We start from the raw sequence: 21,546 nt of genomic DNA, 5'->3' as shown, positions 1-21,546 counted from the left end.
CAGTCTGTCTCAGGGTGGGACTGAAGTGAACAGACGTGTTTGTCCTGATTCCTTTTCTCAGCTCAGTCTCACTGGTTTATCTCTCAGTCTGACTGAGGTTTAGAAGATGAGTGTTTGTGTGGAGGAAGAGGAGAACAGAGCAGAGTCTGCAGGATCCAGCTGTCTGTCTGTGAAGAGGGACCGGTCCAAAGATTATCGTCCTCCAGACTTCAGCCCTGAACCTGGACCCTCAGACACAAAGTAAGAGAACTGCTCCAAACTGTGAAACCTCCTGATGATCTGCAGAAGCAGCAGTTTGTGTTTAGAGCAACAGAAATGACTTTGATCAGAGAATTTATCAGTGATTGATGTGATCTGAAGAAAAACTTGTTGGTGTTTGCAGAGCTCAGAACCACAGACAGAGAGCAGAGTCTCCAGTGTCCAGCTGTCTGTCTATGAAGAGTGACTGGTCCAAAGTTCATCCTCCGGGCTTCAGTCCTGAACCTGGACCCTCAGACACAAAGTAAGAGACACTTTCTACTGTAAACTGACCTGATGAAGATGATTCATTGAGGACAAAATGTTCTGTTCAAAGATTTATATTCAGGATACAGAACTATTAGTGCAGATACTGGTTTAGACTAAGATGGATCTTAGTCTGGGTTTTATATCCACAAACTACTGATGGTGTTTTTTTTAGTAAAACACCTGAGAACCTTCATGTCACAATTTACACTTCAACAAAATCTTCACATCTTTGTCCGGATGGTGAAATCACTGTTTACAATCTGAAAACTGTGACTCATTAGTAAGTGAACCTTTGAGTTTAGATCCTCTCCATCATATAATCTTCCTAAAGGTCAAGAACAGACATCTGTGGACAGTTCTCAGGGAAAAGTTCTCTGTGGACAAAAAATAGATTTAAATGATTTAATCTTTTTTTTAGAATATTTTCTTTATATTTATTACTTCATTTGATAGACAGAGACATAAAACAGAATAGGAACCTTCTGGACTTGAACCTGTGACCCCACTGTTACCTGCTGTGTGTCTGAGACTGGTCTACCACAGTTTGTAGACCACTTCTAAGCTCAGTTCAGACCTAACTAACCCAAGCTGAGCTGCTCACAGTGACTGTAAAACAGTAAAGGACACAATCAGCTCTCTTTAATTGAAGGCTTTTACTGTGAAGGAGCTGCAGGAAGTGTTGAGTTTGAATTAATAACAAACTACAGTCAGATCACTAAAGGTTTATAAGACAGTCAGACAGGAAAAGCAGTTTATTAGTGTTTCTGAAGCAGGAGAAACATCCTTTGGATTCCAGACTGATGCTGACCTCAAACAGAAAAGTAGCTGCACTTTTACTGTTTCTGTGACCATCTGAGATTCTACACAGTGTTGGACACATCTGGAGCTTTTTCATCCACAACCAGCAAATTACTTTACTTCTAAACAAATGTTTTCACAGAGAGAAGAAGAGGACTCATGCTTCTATAGAGGAGCAGCTATCCTGCTGTGCTTTGTGTCAGGACGTCCTGAAGGATCCAGTCTCCACCAGCTGTGGACACTGGTTCTGCAGACAGTGCATCAGCTCATACTGGGACCAGTCTGGTTCATCAGGAGACTCCTCCTGTCCCCAGTGTGAAGAAAGATCCAGAGCTGGACTGCAGACAGTCAGTCAGAGCAGCTCTGTCCAAAGTAAGACTGAACATCTGTCTGCTGATGTCTTCAGTTCTGAAAACAAGACTCACTTTTTTACTCTCAGTTGTTTTGTGTATTTTCATCATTATCACATGTTCTACAGCACTGAATTGTTTTTGTGTGAGACATAAAAAGAACCAGTGGGTCTTTTTGTTTGGTCTCTCATTGTTTGTTGTTCTTCTGTCAGCAGATGTTGGTCTGCAGGAGGTTTTAGATGAACATAAGATCAGTCTGAGGAGGAGATGTGAATGTGTGACTGAAGGAAGTGATGAAACAGGAAGTGGAACCCTCCTCAACAGGATCTACACTGAGCTCTACATCACAGAGGGACAGAGTGAAGAGGTTAATACCCAACATGAGGTGATGCAGCTTGAGACAGCTTCCAAGATGAAGACCCTCCATGACACTCCAATCAAGGTCCACGACATCTTTAAAGCCTTACCTGACCAACAGAGACACATCAGAGTGGTTCTGACCAACGGCGTCGCTGGTGTTGGAAAAACCTTCTCGGTGCAGAAGTTCAGTCTGGACTGGGCAGAGGACTTGGAAAACCAAGATGTCAGTGTGCTGGTTGTGCTTTCGTTCAGGGAGCTGAACTTGATCAAAGATGAGCAGTACAGTCTTCTCACGCTGCTCCATGTTTTCCATCCAACATTACAGAAGGTCACAGCAGAGCAGCTGGCTGTCTGTAAACTTTTGTTCATCTTTGACGGCCTGGATGAAAGCAGACGTTCACTGGATTTCAACAACAGTGAGGTTGTGTTCGATGTCACACAGAAGTCATCAGTCGACGTGCTGCTGACAAACCTCATCAAGGGGAATCTGCTTCCCTCGGCTCTGGTCTGGATAACTTCCAGACCTGCAGCAGCCAATCAGATCCCTCCTACGTGTGTCGACAGGGTAACAGAAGTACGAGGCTTCACTGACGCCCAGAAGGACGAGTACTTCAGGAGGAGGTTCAGTGATGAAGAGCTGTCCAGCAGAATCATCTCTCACATCAAGACATCCAGGAGCCTCCACATCATGTGTCACATCCCAGTCTTCTGCTGGATCACTGCTACAGTTCTGGAGCACATGTTGACTACAGAGCAGAGAGGAGAGCTGCCCAAGACCCTTACTGACATGTACTCACACTTCCTGCTGGTTCAGACCAAGAGGAAGAAGAACAAGTATGATCGGGGACATGAGACCAGTCCACAGGAGCTGACGGAGGCTGACAGGAAAGTTCTTCTGAAGCTGGGGAGGCTGGCGTTTGAACATCTGGAGAAAGGAAACATCATGTTCTACCAAGAAGACCTGGAGCAGTGTGGTCTTGATGTCACAGAGGCCTTGGTGTACTCAGGAGTTTGTACAGAGATCTTCAAAAGAGAGAGTGTGATCTTCCAGAAAACAGTCTACTGCTTTGTTCATCTGAGCATCCAGGAGTTTCTGGCTGCAGTTTACTTCTTCCAATATTACACCAACTGGGAGAGACAGTTACTGGACAGTTTCTTTGGGAAAATACTAACTCTGGATGACATCCTGAGTGGAGTCATGGAGAAATCTCTGCAAAGTAAAAATGGTCACCTGGACCTGTTTGTCCGCTTCCTTCATGGCCTCTGTCTGGAGTCCAACCAGAGACTCTTAGGAGGTCTACTGGGTCAGACAGAAAACAGTCCAGAAATCATCCAGACAGTCATCAACAACCTGAAGAAGAAGAACAGTGATAAAATGTCTCCTGACAGAAGCATCAACATCTTCCACTGTCTGATGGAGATGAAGGACCACTCAGTACATCAGGAGATCCAAGAGTTCCTGAAGTCAGACAACAGATCAAAGAAGAAACTCTCTGAGATCCACTGTTCAGCTCTGGCCTACATGCTGCAGATGTCAGAGGAGGGTCTGGATGAGTTTGACCTGATGAAGTACAACACATCAGAGGAGGGACGACGGAGACTGATCCCAGCTGTGAGGAACTGCAGAAAGGCTCAGTAAGTTTAATGTCAAGATGTCTTATTGAATTCTTTATTTTCTGTCCAGAGAGTCTGATGTCAACACACAGTGACATGTCAAATCCTGCTAAAGACAATTCAGTACCAGTGAGAAATTCTAGTGTCACATGTCCTCAACTAAGAAGGACAGTGGAGACAGTTTAGACTAGTGACTAGTTTTCCCAAACACACACAGAAGACTCAGAGTGAGCAGAGACAACAAGTCACCTCACTGTGAACCCTGAGTCTCTGCCAGGAGACAGAACTGGAAATCTCATGTCCTCATGTACTGATACATGTCCTAAAGGACATCTGACACAATCAATGACCTGTGATCCATAAAATTCCACCACAACCTGTTGAAGCTGAAGCCTCAGTGTTAAAGACAAACACTTTACACACACATATAGAATAGAAAAACAGAGACTACAGCTTTTTTCAGCACTTTGATCAAATCTATTTTTGTGAACATCAGCATCTTCAGTCTTTCTTTGCTTGATGGAGGTTTAATCCAAATCCAACAGAAGAACTTTTGCTTTTTAAAGTTTGTGCTGAAAAGGTTTTAACAGTCAACATGTTTCACAGCTGATGGTCATTTGTTTCCAGTGGATAAAGTGTCTGCGACATGTTTCTAGAATCTTTTTCTATACAGACACACTTTGATTCTAATATCTGGGATCTGGTGGAACCAACAGACCTTCAACAGTTTCTGACCTGTTTCACAGTAACAACTGTTGGGTCCATTTTCACCTTTTCTACAACATCTATAATCATTGTTTAAGCTGAGAGAGGATGTGAGGGGACGACATCCTCCCTCATGTAGAATGAATCCAACATCCACCTCATCATCCTCATTCAGTTAAAGGTTCCCAACAATGAACATGTGTCCACATGTTTTTCTCTGTTAGACGTTAGTTTGATTTCTAAAAAGGGAGTCGTCTCTTTTTAATTCCCAATGTTCCCTGATAGTTTTTAAAGCTTCTCCTCATATTTCCTCTTTTCTATCTGCTCAGTCTGATGTGAGATATGTTAAGAAAATAAAATCACACATGACCTTTTTAACAATAAACATTTCAGATTTCATAATTTAGTTTATTTCTCATCACAGACTTTCTGGCTGTGGACTCTCAGAGACTCACTGTGAAGTTGTAGCCTCAGCTCTAAAGTCCAACCCCTCCCATCTGAGAGAACTGGATCTGAGTAGGAATATCCTGCAGCATTCAAAAGTTGAAATGCTCTCTGCTGGACTGGAGAGTCCACACTGTAGACTGGAGACTGTCAGGTCAGTGTTTTTTCCTGTACATCTATAATACACAACTCTCAAAACCAAGAATTTGATTCCATTTTCAGCAGTAAAGTCTGTTATATGAAACACACAGTGTAAATCTCAGCAACAGCAGCACAGAGACAGAGAGGAAATGATGTTTCCAGATGTTTGAAGTATCTTTAGTGGTGTCTGATTTGTCTCCATCAGCAGGTGACACTTGAACCTGTGCATGATGCTTCCTGTCACACAATGATGTCACTTTGTGTAGAGACACAACCAGTAACCAGGAGCAGAAATGTGACACTGCAGACATGTTTGTACAGAAAGGTACTAGGTTCCATTTAGGATCAGAGAAGAGAACATCCATCTGACTTTGATCAGTCAACATCTGATCCAGGAGGAAGCAGATCTCACTGACATTAGTTATATCATCAATAATGGTCAGTTTGGAATTTGAGTCAAATATTTGACATTTGACATCAGATTCAACAGAAGAGAAACAGAAGATGAATTAAAGAAACAAGATTTAGTCTTTGAATCTAACACATCTGATGTTAGACTATTCCAGAGGTGAGTGAGGTGAGCAGCATGTTCTGAATCAGTGCTGACATGAATAGGTGTATGAATGTTGTGCTGACATTTGGATGATGTCTGTAGAAGTCTGACATTCTGATGATCCACAATAACACAAGGACAAAGTCCCTCTAACACCATTGATTAGGACAAATCTGATTGTTACTAATGATTTGATCCACATCTTTGATTCTTTATTCAGATTGAGGAACTGCAGTTTGTCAGAGATCAGCTGTGATTCTCTGGTCTCAGCTCTGAAGTCCAACCCCTCCCATCTGAGAGAACTGGACCTGAGTTACAACAAGCTGCAGGATTCAGCAGTGAAGCTGCTGTGTGGTTTTCTGGAGAGTCCACACTGTAGACTGGAGACTCTGAGGTCAGTGTTTCTCAACAACTCTCAACACCAGTTTTTCTTCTCGTTGGTTAAATTTTTTTACAAGGAAAATAGACTCATGCTTGTAAGAAAACTGAAAGAATTAAGAAAACTGAATAAATTAAAGAAAAGTTTATTTTTTTTATTTTCATGTGTGACACTGTAAAGTGTCTAAAGCAAATGAAAAGAAGTTTGAGAAGTTGATTCCATTTTCAGCAGTGAAATCTTTTATATGAAACACACAGTGTAAATCTCAGCAACAGCAGCACAGAGACAGAGAGGAAATGATGTTTCCAGATGTTTGAAGTGTCTTTAGTGGCGTCTGATTTGTCTCCATCAGCAGGTGACACTTGAACCTGTGCATGATGCTTCCTGTCACACAATGATGTCACTTTGTGTAGAGACACAACCAGTAACCAGGAGCAGAAATGTGACACTGCAGACATGTTTGTACAGAAAGGTACTAGGTTCCATTTAGGATCAGAGAAGAGAACATCCATCTGACTTTGATCAGTCAACATCTGATCCAGGAGGAAGCAGAGCTCACTGACATTAGTTATTTCATCAATAATGGTCAGTTTGGAATTTGAGACAAATATTTGACATTTGACATCAGATTAAACAGGATTGTTCAGATTTAGAGAAACAGAAGATGAATTAAAGAAACAAGATTCAGTCTTTGAATCCAGGACGTCTGATTTTAGACTAATTCCAGAGGTGAGTGAGGTGAGCAGCATGTTCTGAATCAGTGCTGACATGAATAGGTGTATGAATGTTGTGCTGACATTTGGATGATGTCTGTAGAAGTCTGACATTCTGATGATCCACAATAACACAAGGACAAAGTCCCTCTAACACCATTGATTAGGACAAATCTGATTGTTACTAATGATTTGATCCACATCTTTGATTCTTTATTCAGATTGAGGAACTGCAGTTTGTCAGAGATCAGCTGTGATTCTCTGGTCTCAGCTCTGAAGTCCAAACTCTCCCATCTGAGAGACCTGGACCTGAGCTACAGCAAGCTGCAGGATTCAGGAGTGAAGCTGCTGTGTGGTTTTCTGGAGAGTCCACACTGTAGACTGGAGACTCTGAGGTCAGTTCACTGACTGATACTGTTGGAAATTTTATGTATTTCATGATCAACTTTTGACTGTGTGATGTGGTTTTTCTTTAGGGGGACCAGCCAGGTCTCTGTCCTGAGATTTCAGATTGTGATAGAAGTCAGTTTGGTTCATTTAGTCGACCTTCACAAAGGAAACAGGTTTAAACAATCAGACTTAACATTCAGCCTGTAGCTGCACTGAATGACCAGAAAACACTGAAACCAAACAAGGACAACAGACACATTTTCAAACTATCATCTTCACATATTGAACCAAAACTGATCCTAAAGTCTTTATCAAAAGTCCAGCAAACACCAGAATGGCTCCAAGTCCCAAAGTCCATTCAGGGTTTTCCTTTTTGAGTCGATTGTCTTGATTTGACATTTGTGCTGAACATTTAGCAAAGTTTTCATGAAATCATCTGTAATTTGTGATAAAAAGAGTTTTAGTTTTGCTGATGTGCAGGACAGAGACCAGGACCAAGCAAGACCTGTTTACTGGATCAGTTCTGCTTCTTTAAAGTTTGATTCATTTCACTGATGAGTCAAAGTATTGTAGGACGTTTTTAGTCTGTCAGATGTGATTTGATGTTTGTCTGATAATTCCAGAGGTGAGTGAGGTGAGCAGCATGTTCTGAATCAGTGCTGACATGAATAGGTGTATGAATGTTGTGCTGACATTTGGATGATGTCTGTAGAAGTCTGACATTCTGATGATCCACAATAACACAAGGACAAAGTCACTGTAACACCATTGATTAGGACAAATCTGATTGTTACTAATGATTTGATACACATCTTTGATTCTTTATGCAGATTGAGTCACTGCAGTTTGTCAAAGATCAGCTGTGATTCTCTGGTCTCAGCTCTGAAGTCCAACCCCTCCCATCTGAGAGAACTGGACCTGAGTGAAAACTGGGACCTGCAAGATTCAGCAGTGAAGCTTCTGTCTGATCTTGTGGAGAGTCCACACTGTAGACTGGAGACTCTGAGGTCAGTAGAGGGTTGGAGTCAGTCCATGCTGCTTTCAGCAGTATTGTACTAAACCCAGTTAGTATCAAAAGAAAGATCCAGTTTTTCCTGTAAAGCTCCAAGTTCCTTTGTACAGACCAGAAGCTCAGCTGAAGTCCAGTCATCACATGTGTCTCTGTCCTTTCACTTCAGTGTGTTCACTCCAATACGTTAACATGAGCTGAAAGGAAGCTGACTACACTACACAGCTGCTCCACTTGTGCTCTGAACAGGACTGAAGTCCCTGCTGCTCTTTGTACTGATGCTGATGAAGTGAGTCTCTGCAAAAACTCACTGATCTCCTCTCTTCTCTCTCATTCTCTCTACAGGTGGAAGCCAAGTCTAAAATGAAAGTGATGATCTTTCTAAAGGATCAGGACTGTACATGTATGTAAAGCAGAGAACTGCTCTGAGAACAGCTCCACTGTCAGACACAATGTCATGTCCACCATCATCCCTGTGTGATCCTCTGGATCTGACAGAGGATCAGCAGTGGATCTGGATCTGCTCTGCTGCTGCTCTGCTGATTCTCTGTCTTTAAAGTTTTTGTCTAAATGTTTTAGATTTTTATTTCACTTATTTTTATTTGGAGAAAATTAATATAACCAGGTCACACACGGGTCAAAAAGTCAAGATATTTTGCTAATCTCTTCTCAAAAGTACACTGGTCTTGAAAGTTACTAGATTTAGCAATACAGAGTGTGCATGTGATATTAGTTTATCAATATAAAATTTAACATTTTTTAAATATTTAGAATCAATATGTATCCATACGTTTGTATTTTTGACAACACTAAAATGTACAGTTTGAATATTATGACAATCCAGTTCTTAATATATAGATTTGATTCCCTCGGTGGTGGAAGTAACAAATTCCATTCACTTTCATTACTGCAAAAAAGAAGATTTTTTTGTGTTTCTACTTTCAGAGGATTGTTTCAAAAACTGTAATTTTACCTGTATAGTTTACTTGAGTGTAGTTTTTCAGGTATTTTACTTCTATTACAGAGTAAAACAGACAAACGTACAAACAAGATTCATTAGGAAATAACAAGATCTCCTGAACTAAGACGCTGTGTCAGGTGTCGATTCCCTGTAATAACCATGAAATAACCTGCCCAAGAAATGAACATGTGAACAGCTTAGATGCACCAAACACCACTGATGAACTACATAGTACATACTACTACAAAGACTTCTGGCAGATCTTGTCACCACTATTTAAGTAACCACGGAAATAAAATCTACCTCAACAATACCAACACACATGGATACAGCCATCATGACCCTTCTACTAAAACCAACAAAGACCCAACCCATCCTTCCAGTCACCCGTCACTAAAGCACTAGCTACTACAATAGAGACAGTCGTCCCAATGTTAGTCCACCAAACGTATTAATAAAAAACTGGAACCCGTCAGAGAATGTCCAGAGACTATTCAACTTAATCACCCTGTCACAACAAAAACAAACTAGAACCATAATTAAACGCAGAAAAAGCATTTGATAAAGTTAACTGGACATTTATTTTCAGCGTCCTTCACAAGTTTGGTTTTGGAGAGTTTCATCCACCTTGTTAAATCACTATACTCTGCATTCGGAGCCACTGTAATCACAAATGGGGTCAACTCAGAGAGTTTCACACTTCAGCAGGGAACCAGACAGGGATGCCCACTGTCTCCGTCTTTATTTGATATCTTTATAGAACCACTAGGAGCAGCCATACGACAAAATGTCAGAATTAAAGGAATCCAGGACACAAATACACATCACAAAATTAGTCTTTATGCAGATGACATATTACTACACTCATAGGATCCCTACAGCTCACTAAAGAAAACATTTTATATTTTTAATGAATTTTCCCTAATCTCAAATTACACGATAAATTGGAAGAAAAGGATAATTACAACAACTCAGACCTAGAACAGAATCAATGCAAACCCATTTCAGTTTCAGTTCTCGCTTTTATGCCAGGATCATTAAAAAAAAAAGAACTATTTTAAGACAATAACCATCTCCTCACCTCTGACAGCCTGGTGCAAAGCTCATAAAATACAAAATCAGCACTAGCACCTTGTTAACATACTCTAATATGGCCCAACCCAGACTTTGGTTGAAATATGGAAATATGGAAAAATATGGAAAAAGGATCAGAAACAAAACCTGCTCACAATACACCTCAGGTAGCACAGACGATTACTTCTACAACACTTGATCCTGTAACCCGGTGAATTCTTTCTGGGTAGCAGTGACATAGACGCTCTCCACCATCCTAAGCTGCAGAATCCCCACATCTCCATCCCTCTGTTTACTTGGAAACATCTCAGAAGTTGATCATCTCCAAGTTAAATATAAAAACCCAGTACTCATCTCTTTAACAATCACGACGAAAATAATTTCTCAAAACAAATATAAAATATAAATATATAATATTATATAAATATAAAAGCTAAAGACATATCAGTTACTGGACAAATCTTCTCACAGAAAACATCAGCTACATACAAAAACAATAGAGCGAACTTCAATGAAGCTATGAACCATTTCTGGAACATTTTTACTTAAACAAAACGCCTGGGAAATTAGACCAGTCATTCAGATGTAATTGATTAAGATTACAGTTATTATTATTTAACTATGACATGTTTTGTATCCTTTTTATTATTGGTAGTTATTTTTATCCTATTGGCTAATTATTTTTATTATCATCATTAATATTATTACTATTATTATTGATATTGTTATGAACATTATTATTTTAGTTCTTTGCTATATATATTTATATGTGTGTGTGTGTGTGTTTCAGTTTTCTCATTAATACGTATTATACAATATATATGCTTAGAACATGTTTATATCCTTAGTATGTGAACCCCTACCCTGTACTTTCCCATCCCCATCACAACTGTTGTTTCTTTTATTATATACTTTCTGCTCATCCTCACTTCTCCAACCCTGATGCACCTTCACAAGCAAAAACATACACTGTACACAGGTATCACATGTCCTGTCTTTTTACCATATCTCACACTGTTGTTATGATATGTTTTGTATAATGTGAATTGTACTGTTTTGTTGTTGTTGTGTTTTTGGTGAATAAAGGGAAAGAAAAACAAACATAGTGGGTCTGTCAACATCAACTTATACAATAATTTATCATCTAACACAAAGATCAGAAAAAAGCATGTATATGACGTGTTGATGTTTCAAACCATAGTTAACTAAGCTTGACTGATTAAATGTGCATGATGTGTGTTGATCTGTTAAAGATTAGTGCAGGTCTCATGTAGAATGAAGGATAATGTATTGATGATTTGTGACTGATTTGTTAGAACAGAAGTTCTACTTGTATTAAATGTGTGTGATAGTTGAGAATCATAGTTTAAAATCCATGTATGAGACTGAGGGATGGATGAGAAGTGCACGGCCTCGGCCTGAGAGAGAAAACAAGTGGAGAGAAACACGATTTAACAAACTTGTTCACTTAGACGGTGACAGACGGTGGTTTTTGACTAAGTGCCGGATCATCCAATCACAGCCGGTGCTGCCCAGTATTTAGATTGATGTGACACAGTTACAGTGACACAGTACAATATGTAGTGAAACAGCTACAATTATTTGATGTTGATGTGATATTGAATAAACTTCAATATGAACGTTTGGAAATAATAGGATCAGGAAAAGTTCATAACTAACGGTGTCATATTTATGAGACAGGGTGTTTTTTAAAAGGGGCTGGAAGTCTAGGACGAGCCCAGAAAAGGGTTTAAAAGGCCGTGAACAGCTCAGACTAGTTCAGACTGGATCTGGATTCAGCCTCAGTGATTTGTTGCATTTTTCATTTTTCTGCACAGTAAATCATTTTACACCTGAACTCTTCTGAATGTGGCTGCTAATTGAAGACACGACTCAGAGACAAGACTGTGGAGACAGACCTCATAGAGGACTTTAAATGATCACCTCACCTCCTCTGTCCCACCATCACCATGGGAAGTTTTTAGTGGGCAAGTTTTCCTCAGTTATCCTTTGTATCTAATGACATGATACAAAGTCTGTCTGCTGAGGCTTTAGAAGGTCTCGTTTACAGCCTCATGTTTAATTTGTGATCTGAATGATCCTACATGGGAAATGTGTTTATTCAAATTACTCTCACTTTGTACTTTTACTTGAGGACATTTTTACATTAATGATTTTACTTGTGCTTACGTACAGTTTTATAACAGTAAATGTACTTGAATAAAATAATTAACTGTAGGACTGTTTCCACCTCTGGATTGTTCGTCCTCCTGTCACGTATCCTTGGTCTTGACTAAACCCCAGGTTACTCTCAGTGTGTGACACAGAAATTCTATTTCTCAAAATAAAAACATCAACAGATGTTCACAGCATGTGCTGTGGACAGTAGCATTGTTCTGAAATTGCATTTTGACTGTTCATAATAGGAACTGTGGAAATCTGCCTTTTACAAGTCACAAAGTATTTTAGATATTCAAAATTATAATATGAATATCTGCAATGTTTTTATAATTTTGTTTTTATTAGATTTGAACATCATCAATAGTAACTGATTCATTGTAGACATCTGAATTGGGAGCTTTTCCTAATATGAATTCTGGTTTGTTCTAAAATGAAGTTGTAAATATCTAAGATTGAAAAACAGAAGTGATTGGCTTTAGCTATTTGAAGAATAACGTGGATATTTGAAATGTTCCTTTGGAGCAGGAGTGAATAATAGATTTCTGCTATTAAATGTTAAAACGGCCATTTATACTTTTGAAGGAGTTTTAGATTTTAAATGTAGCTTTGACAAGTGAAATCATCCTGAAATATAATTTCTGCTGGCTGGAATGTGACTGTGGAAATCTTTAATTAATACTCTGACTAGTGACATCACAGTTTATACTGGGAGAAATGATTTGATGACGCCACGTCCTGGAATCGATGCTCGACTCGACATGAAGGTTCATTTTCTGCTGCCCTGAAAAAAACAAAACACACTTCAGTTCGTTAGAAACCCCAGAAGAAGAAGATGAAGAAGATGAAGATGACACAGCTCAGGAACCATAAGAACAGAGCTTTCTCATGGATTATACGCTGTGAAAGTGATCCAGTTCCTGTATCGACCCTCTAAGCCGAGCTCACCCAAAGGCAGGTAATGTTAGATCCAGTTAGGCTCAGCTCTTTTCAGCCCAGTGTTTTCTCTTCTTGTTCAGAGTCTGCTGAAAGTTTTGGGAAGTAAAACTGAGAGAAGGAAGAGGAAGTCTCAGGAAATCAAACTGGCACTAAGCAGATTCGGGGCTAGTTGGTAGTTAGCAGGCTAGTTGACTTCAGTATGTCAGCATCCACAGAATAAAACAAACCGGATCAAATGATTAAAAGTCTCACAATCTGCTTGTGAAGTGCTAATTTATCAGCCGATGATGATAATGAAGTGGTGGGACGTGTGTCCTTTCTGATGATCACAAATGAGACGTGCTGCTGCATTTTTGGTCATCAGGACATGTAGAGATATGACCAGTGTCTGGACAGTGAATTGCGTTACATATTCAGAAAAGTAGGCTCTGATCTCTCTGATGTTGTGGAGAGTAAATCAACTGCTGAGAGATGGAGGAGGACAATCACTGAAGACGTTACCTATGCTGATGCTGTATGGAAGGACAGACTGGGAAGACCAGAAGTTCTGTCCTAGAGAGACTGAAGTAATGTGACTGTTTTCCTACAGAAAATGTTCTTTAGCACAAAAAAATCTAATTCAGATTTCAAAGTGTCCCATGTTTGACAAACACATTGTCCACAATCAGTGTCTCACCATAAAAACACTTGATGGATGTCTGGCAGCAAACACAGCAGAGTGTCTGTACATCAGTAAAATACAAAAAGATAAATGATGGATAACGAAACAGGGTTTCACCTCATATTGCAAAATAAATGCATCCACAATCACATTATTACTACTGGACATGATATTTTAAGATATCTACAACTTTGACTTTACTAGTCACAGCACATTTAACATATGTAAAACTTCTTAAAATGTATGAGTGGCTGTTTTGACATTTAATAGCTGAGCTGGATATGTATTGTAGAAATCTGTAATTCAGTTTATCCTAATTAATTTGCAGTGGTTAGAATTTATTTAGCTGAATGTTAAAAACCAAGTGATGTTTTAAAAAATGCTGTTCTGTAAGTACAGTTATCCTCCAAGACTGAGACACTAAAGACTTTTTTCCTAAGTGAATTAAGAGCGATTGATTCACTTAGAATCAAAATTTGAGAATCACATTTATTTGATTTTATTTAATTTAGTGTCTGAGGGGAGAAACTGGAATAGGTTGTGTTCAGGGTGTGATGGCTCTGTAGTGAATCTATTTCTCTGTCTGCTGTGAATTTCTTCTTCAATCCATTTGGGTTCAGCTGGAACAATTGTTAAAACATCAGTTGTTAAGAAACTAAAAGTGTAGAGTGGAGACAATTAATGATGTCTGATGATAATGTCCTAGGTGACATCACTGGAGCAGAGGAACAGTTTCATCGTGTCTCATCCAGCACAGAGGCAAAATGAGCTCTGGGAAAAAGCTGAGAAAAATATAACCATCGTGAACAATACTCATATTTGAACGGACTGATATCAGTTAATTTAAAACTTTACTTTACTGAACCTCAGCCTTGTGAGTGAGCTGAAGTTGGTAACAGATACAGATTCGTCCAACTCTGGTGTTATTGAACAATAACAAAGAGCCTTGTGCAGAACAAGCAGCAAGCTTCACCAGAAAAATGACCATGGTTTTATTGGCGTGTCCACATGTTCAGTATGGCAGTAATTACCCTACGATCAGATTAATAAACATTAACCACAGAATCAGTAACTGAAACTTAACTCCAGGTTTGATTCCTGTGATTGACACATAATGCAAAAGTATAAGAACTTAACCTAACAAACCTAGTAACTGCTACACTTCCGGTGTCTGATGTTTTCCTACAGCACATAAGTCATGAAACAGCAAAAGACGCAGCACTACTGAAAGTGATGGAAAATCTTCACAGGGAAGCTGTGAAGATTGTCCACTGGAAGCTGTCCACAGAATTATTCAGTGCAAACAGAACTGAGTGTGACCAAAGTCCTGGTGTCATCCCACAATCCATGGGCATTGAGAAATGTAAGAGGAGAACTAGAGAATCTATTTTTTGTCCCAGTATTAACATGGACATTGAGAAAATGATTGGCAAATGTAACACGTCTCAAGCACCACAACAAACAAACAAAGGATCCAATGCTGATCAACGACACTGCAAGAAAACTTTGGCAAAAAGTGGGCACAGATCTGTTTCACCTGAATGGTAAAGACTGTCTCCTAGTAATAGATTACTACTCCAACTAGAAAGAGATGGCAGAGCTCTTTTGCAAGTTGTGTCATCAGACACATCAAAGACATGTTTGCCAGACATGGAATCTCACAATGTGTGGTGATTGATAATGGTCCTCTGTACAGCTGCTGTGAATTCAGTGACTTTGCCAAGCAGCATGGGTTTCAACACACTACCTGTAGCCCATGATATCCACAGGCTATAGGAGGAGTGTGGGAAATCCCCAGCAGAGCTACTTATGAATCGCAAGCTGCGTACTACACTACTACACAATCCAAGAAATCACATAAACAAAGATCTGATAAGAAAACTGAAACAACTCAAACTGAACCAGAAAATGAACTATGACCAAACAGCCTGGAGACTTGAACCTCTACAGGGACATCATGATGTGAGAATGGAGGATCCCTGTTCCTAGGAATTCAAGGCAATTGTTCCTAAGGAAGTGGGTCCCAGGGCATTTATGGTAAAGACAGAGGATGGTGATCAGGAGGAACAGGAAAAGTTTGTTGAAGAGAACTTTGAGAAAGATGTTCAGGAGACGGAGTCTAAAAAACAAGTCAGGAAGGTGACTGGACCTGCATCCTCCTGAGCCAGTGCTAGGATCCTCTAAAGCTGATATACCTTCTGTGAGAAAAAAGAAAAACTACCTGAGAGCCTCATGGAACAAGTGTAAACAGTAAGCTTGAGTTGAAACAAATCTGTTGTAATCTTACTAGTTTTCATAATAATTAGATACTATTTCAAGTTGTTTAGGTTACACAGTAGTTGAAAAGATCTATTTTGATCTTCAAATCTGTTGCTGTGGAAGTAGAATAGTCTTTAGTTTTGTATAAATGTTACACTGTGTAGGAAAGTGGGTGTAGTCATAGGGAGTGATATAAAGGAGACCAGTAGGTGGCAGCATAACAGCAGTGGAATGAAGAAGGAGGAGTGAGGAAGAAAAAGGATAATTTAATAAAGATGAGTAGGACAAGTGGCCTGTAAACATCTAAAAAGGTTGTTGACTTTGCTCATTTCTTTCTACCTAACAAGAAAATCACATGGGTGACCAGCTCTTGGAAGAGTCCTGCTTGTGCCAAATGTCTTCCAGTTGACGATTATGGAGACCACTGTATTCTTGGAAACCTGCAGTGAGGCAGAATTTGTTTCGTAGTCTTCCTCAGATCTGTGGCTTGCAATAATCCTGTTTCTGAGCTCTGCAGTTCCTGTGACCTCATGGCTTCTGTTCTGATTGTGCATCAGTCTGCATAGTGAGCTGTGAGGCCTTTTATAGAGAGGTGTGTGCTTTTCCAAATCATGTCCAATCATTTTAATTTACCACAGGTGGACTCAGTGAAGGTGTAGAAACATCTCCGTAACAATCAAGAGAAATGGAAGGAACCTGAGCTAAATTTCGAGTGTTGTTGCAAAGGGTCTAAATACTTATGCACATGTGATATTTAAGTTTTTCCTTTTTAATTCATTTGCAAACATTTCTAAAATTCTGTTTTCACTTTGTCATTATGGGCTACGGAGAGAAGACTGAGAAAAAGCTGAACGTAGCTGCAGGAAGATGAGTGTACATCTGCTATAAGACTGTCAGAGAGCAACAACAGGCCACATGCAGTCAACATGAAACATGTCTGAGATATGATTTAAAACCAGCTGCTAGTTAGAAGCTTTGAACAGCAGGTGGCACTGCTGCATCCACACTAAGATGTGACTCCTACAAACGGGTAAAGTCACCTGACTTCCTGTTAATGGAGGGGGAGGAGCCACTGGAACTGAAAGTGTTGAGTTAGTTCAGACTCCAGTTAGAGTGGACAGAGCAGGAGGAGGAGAAGTGAAGACTGAGGCAGGGTGAGTGTTAATCCAACATTATTCTCATTTTACTGTCAAAGTCTCTGAGTCACTTTTGTCCCTGTGGACTGTAGAGGACACGTCACACACTGTCTACTTGTGTCCAAACAATGACACTGAGAGAAAAGGAGGAGAATCAAACTGTGTGTGTTACTTCCTGTTGTCTGTTTTATGAAGCCGGCAGTTTGATTCATGTGTGAAAAGCAAATCCTGATTGTGTGAATAATAAGATTAAAGCTGAACTAACTCTGCCTGGTTTTATTCCACTGAGCTAATGTGTGTTTGTTTGCGTTACTTCCTTGTGTCTCAGTCTGTCTCAGGGTGGGACTGAAGTGAACAGACGTGTTTGTCCTGATTCCTTTTCTCAGCTCAGTCTCACTGGTTTATCTCTCAGTCTGACTGAGGTTTAGAAGATGAGTGTTTGTGTGGAGGAAGAGGAGAACAGAGCAGAGTCTGCAGGATCCAGCTGTCTGTCTGTGAAGAGGGACCGGTCCAAAGATTATCGTCCTCCAGACTTCAGCCCTGAACCTGGACCCTCAGACACAAAGTAAGAGAACTGCTCCAAACTGTGAAACCTCCTGATGATCTGCAGAAGCAGCAGTTTGTGTTTAGAGCAACAGAAATGACTTTGATCAGAGAATTTATCAGTGATTGATGTGATCTGAAGAAAAACTTGTTGGTGTTTGCAGAGCTCAGAACCACAGACAGAGAGCAGAGTCTCCAGTGTCCAGCTGTCTGTCTATGAAGAGTGACTGGTCCAAAGTTCATCCTCCGGGCTTCAGTCCTGAACCTGGACCCTCAGACACAAAGTAAGAGACACTTTCTACTGTAAACTGACCTGATGAAGATGATTCATTGAGGACAAAATGTTCTGTTCAAAGATTTATATTCAGGATACAGAACTATTAGTGCAGATACTGGTTTAGACTAAGATGGATCTTAGTCTGGGTTTTATATCCACAAACTACTGATGGTGTTTTTTTTAGTAAAACACCTGAGAACCTTCATGTCACAATTTACACTTCAACAAAATCTTCACATCTTTGTCCGGATGGTGAAATCACTGTTTACAATCTGAAAACTGTGACTCATTAGTAAGTGAACCTTTGAGTTTAGATCCTCTCCATCATATAATCTTCCTAAAGGTCAAGAACAGACATCTGTGGACAGTTCTCAGGGAAAAGTTCTCTGTGGACAAAAAATAGATTTAAATGATTTAATCTTTTTTTTAGAATATTTTCTTTATATTTATTACTTCATTTGATAGACAGAGACATAAAACAGAATAGGAACCTTCTGGACTTGAACCTGTGACCCCACTGTTACCTGCTGTGTGTCTGAGACTGGTCTACCACAGTTTGTAGACCACTTCTAAGCTCAGTTCAGACCTAACTAACCCAAGCTGAGCTGCTCACAGTGACTGTAAAACAGTAAAGGACACAATCAGCTCTCTTTAATTGAAGGCTTTTACTGTGAAGGAGCTGCAGGAAGTGTTGAGTTTGAATTAATAACAAACTACAGTCAGATCACTAAAGGTTTATAAGACAGTCAGACAGGAAAAGCAGTTTATTAGTGTTTCTGAAGCAGGAGAAACATCCTTTGGATTCCAGACTGATGCTGACCTCAAACAGAAAAGTAGCTGCACTTTTACTGTTTCTGTGACCATCTGAGATTCTACACAGTGTTGGACACATCTGGAGCTTTTTCATCCACAACCAGCAAATTACTTTACTTCTAAACAAATGTTTTCACAGAGAGAAGAAGAGGACTCATGCTTCTATAGAGGAGCAGCTATCCTGCTGTGCTTTGTGTCAGGACGTCCTGAAGGATCCAGTCTCCACCAGCTGTGGACACTGGTTCTGCAGACAGTGCATCAGCTCATACTGGGACCAGTCTGGTTCATCAGGAGACTCCTCCTGTCCCCAGTGTGAAGAAAGATCCAGAGCTGGACTGCAGACAGTCAGTCAGAGCAGCTCTGTCCAAAGTAAGACTGAACATCTGTCTGCTGATGTCTTCAGTTCTGAAAACAAGACTCACTTTTTTACTCTCAGTTGTTTTGTGTATTTTCATCATTATCACATGTTCTACAGCACTGAATTGTTTTTGTGTGAGACATAAAAAGAACCAGTGGGTCTTTTTGTTTGGTCTCTCATTGTTTGTTGTTCTTCTGTCAGCAGATGTTGGTCTGCAGGAGGTTTTAGATGAACATAAGATCAGTCTGAGGAGGAGATGTGAATGTGTGACTGAAGGAAGTGATGAAACAGGAAGTGGAACCCTCCTCAACAGGATCTACACTGAGCTCTACATCACAGAGGGACAGAGTGAAGAGGTTAATACCCAACATGAGGTGATGCAGCTTGAGACAGCTTCCAAGATGAAGACCCTCCATGACACTCCAATCAAGGTCCACGACATCTTTAAAGCCTTACCTGACCAACAGAGACACATCAGAGTGGTTCTGACCAACGGCGTCGCTGGTGTTGGAAAAACCTTCTCGGTGCAGAAGTTCAGTCTGGACTGGGCAGAGGACTTGGAAAACCAAGATGTCAGTGTGCTGGTTGTGCTTTCGTTCAGGGAGCTGAACTTGATCAAAGATGAGCAGTACAGTCTTCTCACGCTGCTCCATGTTTTCCATCCAACATTACAGAAGGTCACAGCAGAGCAGCTGGCTGTCTGTAAACTTTTGTTCATCTTTGACGGCCTGGATGAAAGCAGACGTTCACTGGATTTCAACAACAGTGAGGTTGTGTTCGATGTCACACAGAAGTCATCAGTCGACGTGCTGCTGACAAACCTCATCAAGGGGAATCTGCTTCCCTCGGCTCTGGTCTGGATAACTTCCAGACCTGCAGCAGCCAATCAGATCCCTCCTACGTGTGTCGACAGGGTAACAGAAGTACGAGGCTTCACTGACGCCCAGAAGGACGAGTACTTCAGGAGGAGGTTCAGTGATGAAGAGCTGTCCAGCAGAATCATCTCTCACATCAAGACATCCAGGAGCCTCCACATCATGTGTCACATCCCAGTCTTCTGCTGGATCACTGCTACAGTTCTGGAGCACATGTTGACTACAGAGCAGAGAGGAGAGCTGCCCAAGACCCTTACTGACATGTACTCACACTTCCTGCTGGTTCAGACCAAGAGGAAGAAGAACAAGTATGATCGGGGACATGAGACCAGTCCACAGGAGCTGACGGAGGCTGACAGGAAAGTTCTTCTGAAGCTGGGGAGGCTGGCGTTTGAACATCTGGAGAAAGGAAACATCATGTTCTACCAAGAAGACCTGGAGCAGTGTGGTCTTGATGTCACAGAGGCCTTGGTGTACTCAGGAGTTTGTACAGAGATCTTCAAAAGAGAGAGTGTGATCTTCCAGAAAACAGTCTACTGCTTTGTTCATCTGAGCATCCAGGAGTTTCTGGCTGCAGTTTACTTCTTCCAATATTACACCAACTGGGAGAGACAGTTACTGGACAGTTTCTTTGGGAAAATACTAACTCTGGATGACATCCTGAGTGGAGTCATGGAGAAATCTCTGCAAAGTAAAAATGGTCACCTGGACCTGTTTGTCCGCTTCCTTCATGGCCTCTGTCTGGAGTCCAACCAGAGACTCTTAGGAGGTCTACTGGGTCAGACAGAAAACAGTCCAGAAATCATCCAGACAGTCATCAACAACCTGAAGAAGAAGAACAGTGATAAAATGTCTCCTGACAGAAGCATCAACATCTTCCACTGTCTGATGGAGATGAAGGACCACTCAGTACATCAGGAGATCCAAGAGTTCCTGAAGTCAGACAACAGATCAAAGAAGAAACTCTCTGAGATCCACTGTTCAGCTCTGGCCTACATGCTGCAGATGTCAGAGGAGGGTCTGGATGAGTTTGACCTGATGAAGTACAACACATCAGAGGAGGGACGACGGAGACTGATCCCAGCTGTGAGGAACTGCAGAAAGGCTCAGTAAGTTTAATGTCAAGATGTCTTATTGAATTCTTTATTTTCTGTCCAGAGAGTCTGATGTCAACACACAGTGACATGTCAAATCCTGCTAAAGACAATTCAGTACCAGTGAGAAATTCTAGTGTCACATGTCCTCAACTAAGAAGGACAGTGGAGACAGTTTAGACTAGTGACTAGTTTTCCCAAACACACACAGAAGACTCAGAGTGAGCAGAGACAACAAGTCACCTCACTGTGAACCCTGAGTCTCTGCCAGGAGACAGAACTGGAAATCTCATGTCCTCATGTACTGATACATGTCCTAAAGGACATCTGACACAATCAATGACCTGTGATCCATAAAATTCCACCACAACCTGTTGAAGCTGAAGCCTCAGTGTTAAAGACAAACACTTTACAC

At 40.6% G+C, this 21,546-nt stretch overlaps 1 protein-coding gene and 1 pseudogene across 5 annotated transcripts in view; both read left to right on the top strand.

Moving 5' to 3' along the window:
* LOC137124441 (NACHT, LRR and PYD domains-containing protein 12-like) overlaps positions 1 to 21,546 on the top strand; it is a 102,434-nt gene that overhangs the window by 54,328 nt on the left and 26,560 nt on the right. For all 5 annotated transcript variants that reach the window (XM_067499439.1, XM_067499438.1, XM_067499440.1 and 2 more), the window contains exons 14-15: positions 5,693 to 5,866; positions 6,786 to 6,959. In XM_067499439.1, coding sequence (XP_067355540.1) covers positions 5,693 to 5,866; positions 6,786 to 6,959 — 348 coding nt within the window. The remainder of the gene's footprint in view (positions 1 to 5,692; positions 5,867 to 6,785; positions 6,960 to 21,546) is intronic.
* Positions 107 to 3,187, top strand: LOC137123768 (uncharacterized; annotated as a pseudogene).

Source organism: Channa argus, chromosome 3, assembly GCF_033026475.1.
Source record: "Channa argus isolate prfri chromosome 3, Channa argus male v1.0, whole genome shotgun sequence".
Taxonomy (NCBI): domain Eukaryota; kingdom Metazoa; phylum Chordata; class Actinopteri; order Anabantiformes; family Channidae; genus Channa; species Channa argus.
This window is presented reverse-complemented; position numbering and strand designations above follow the sequence as displayed.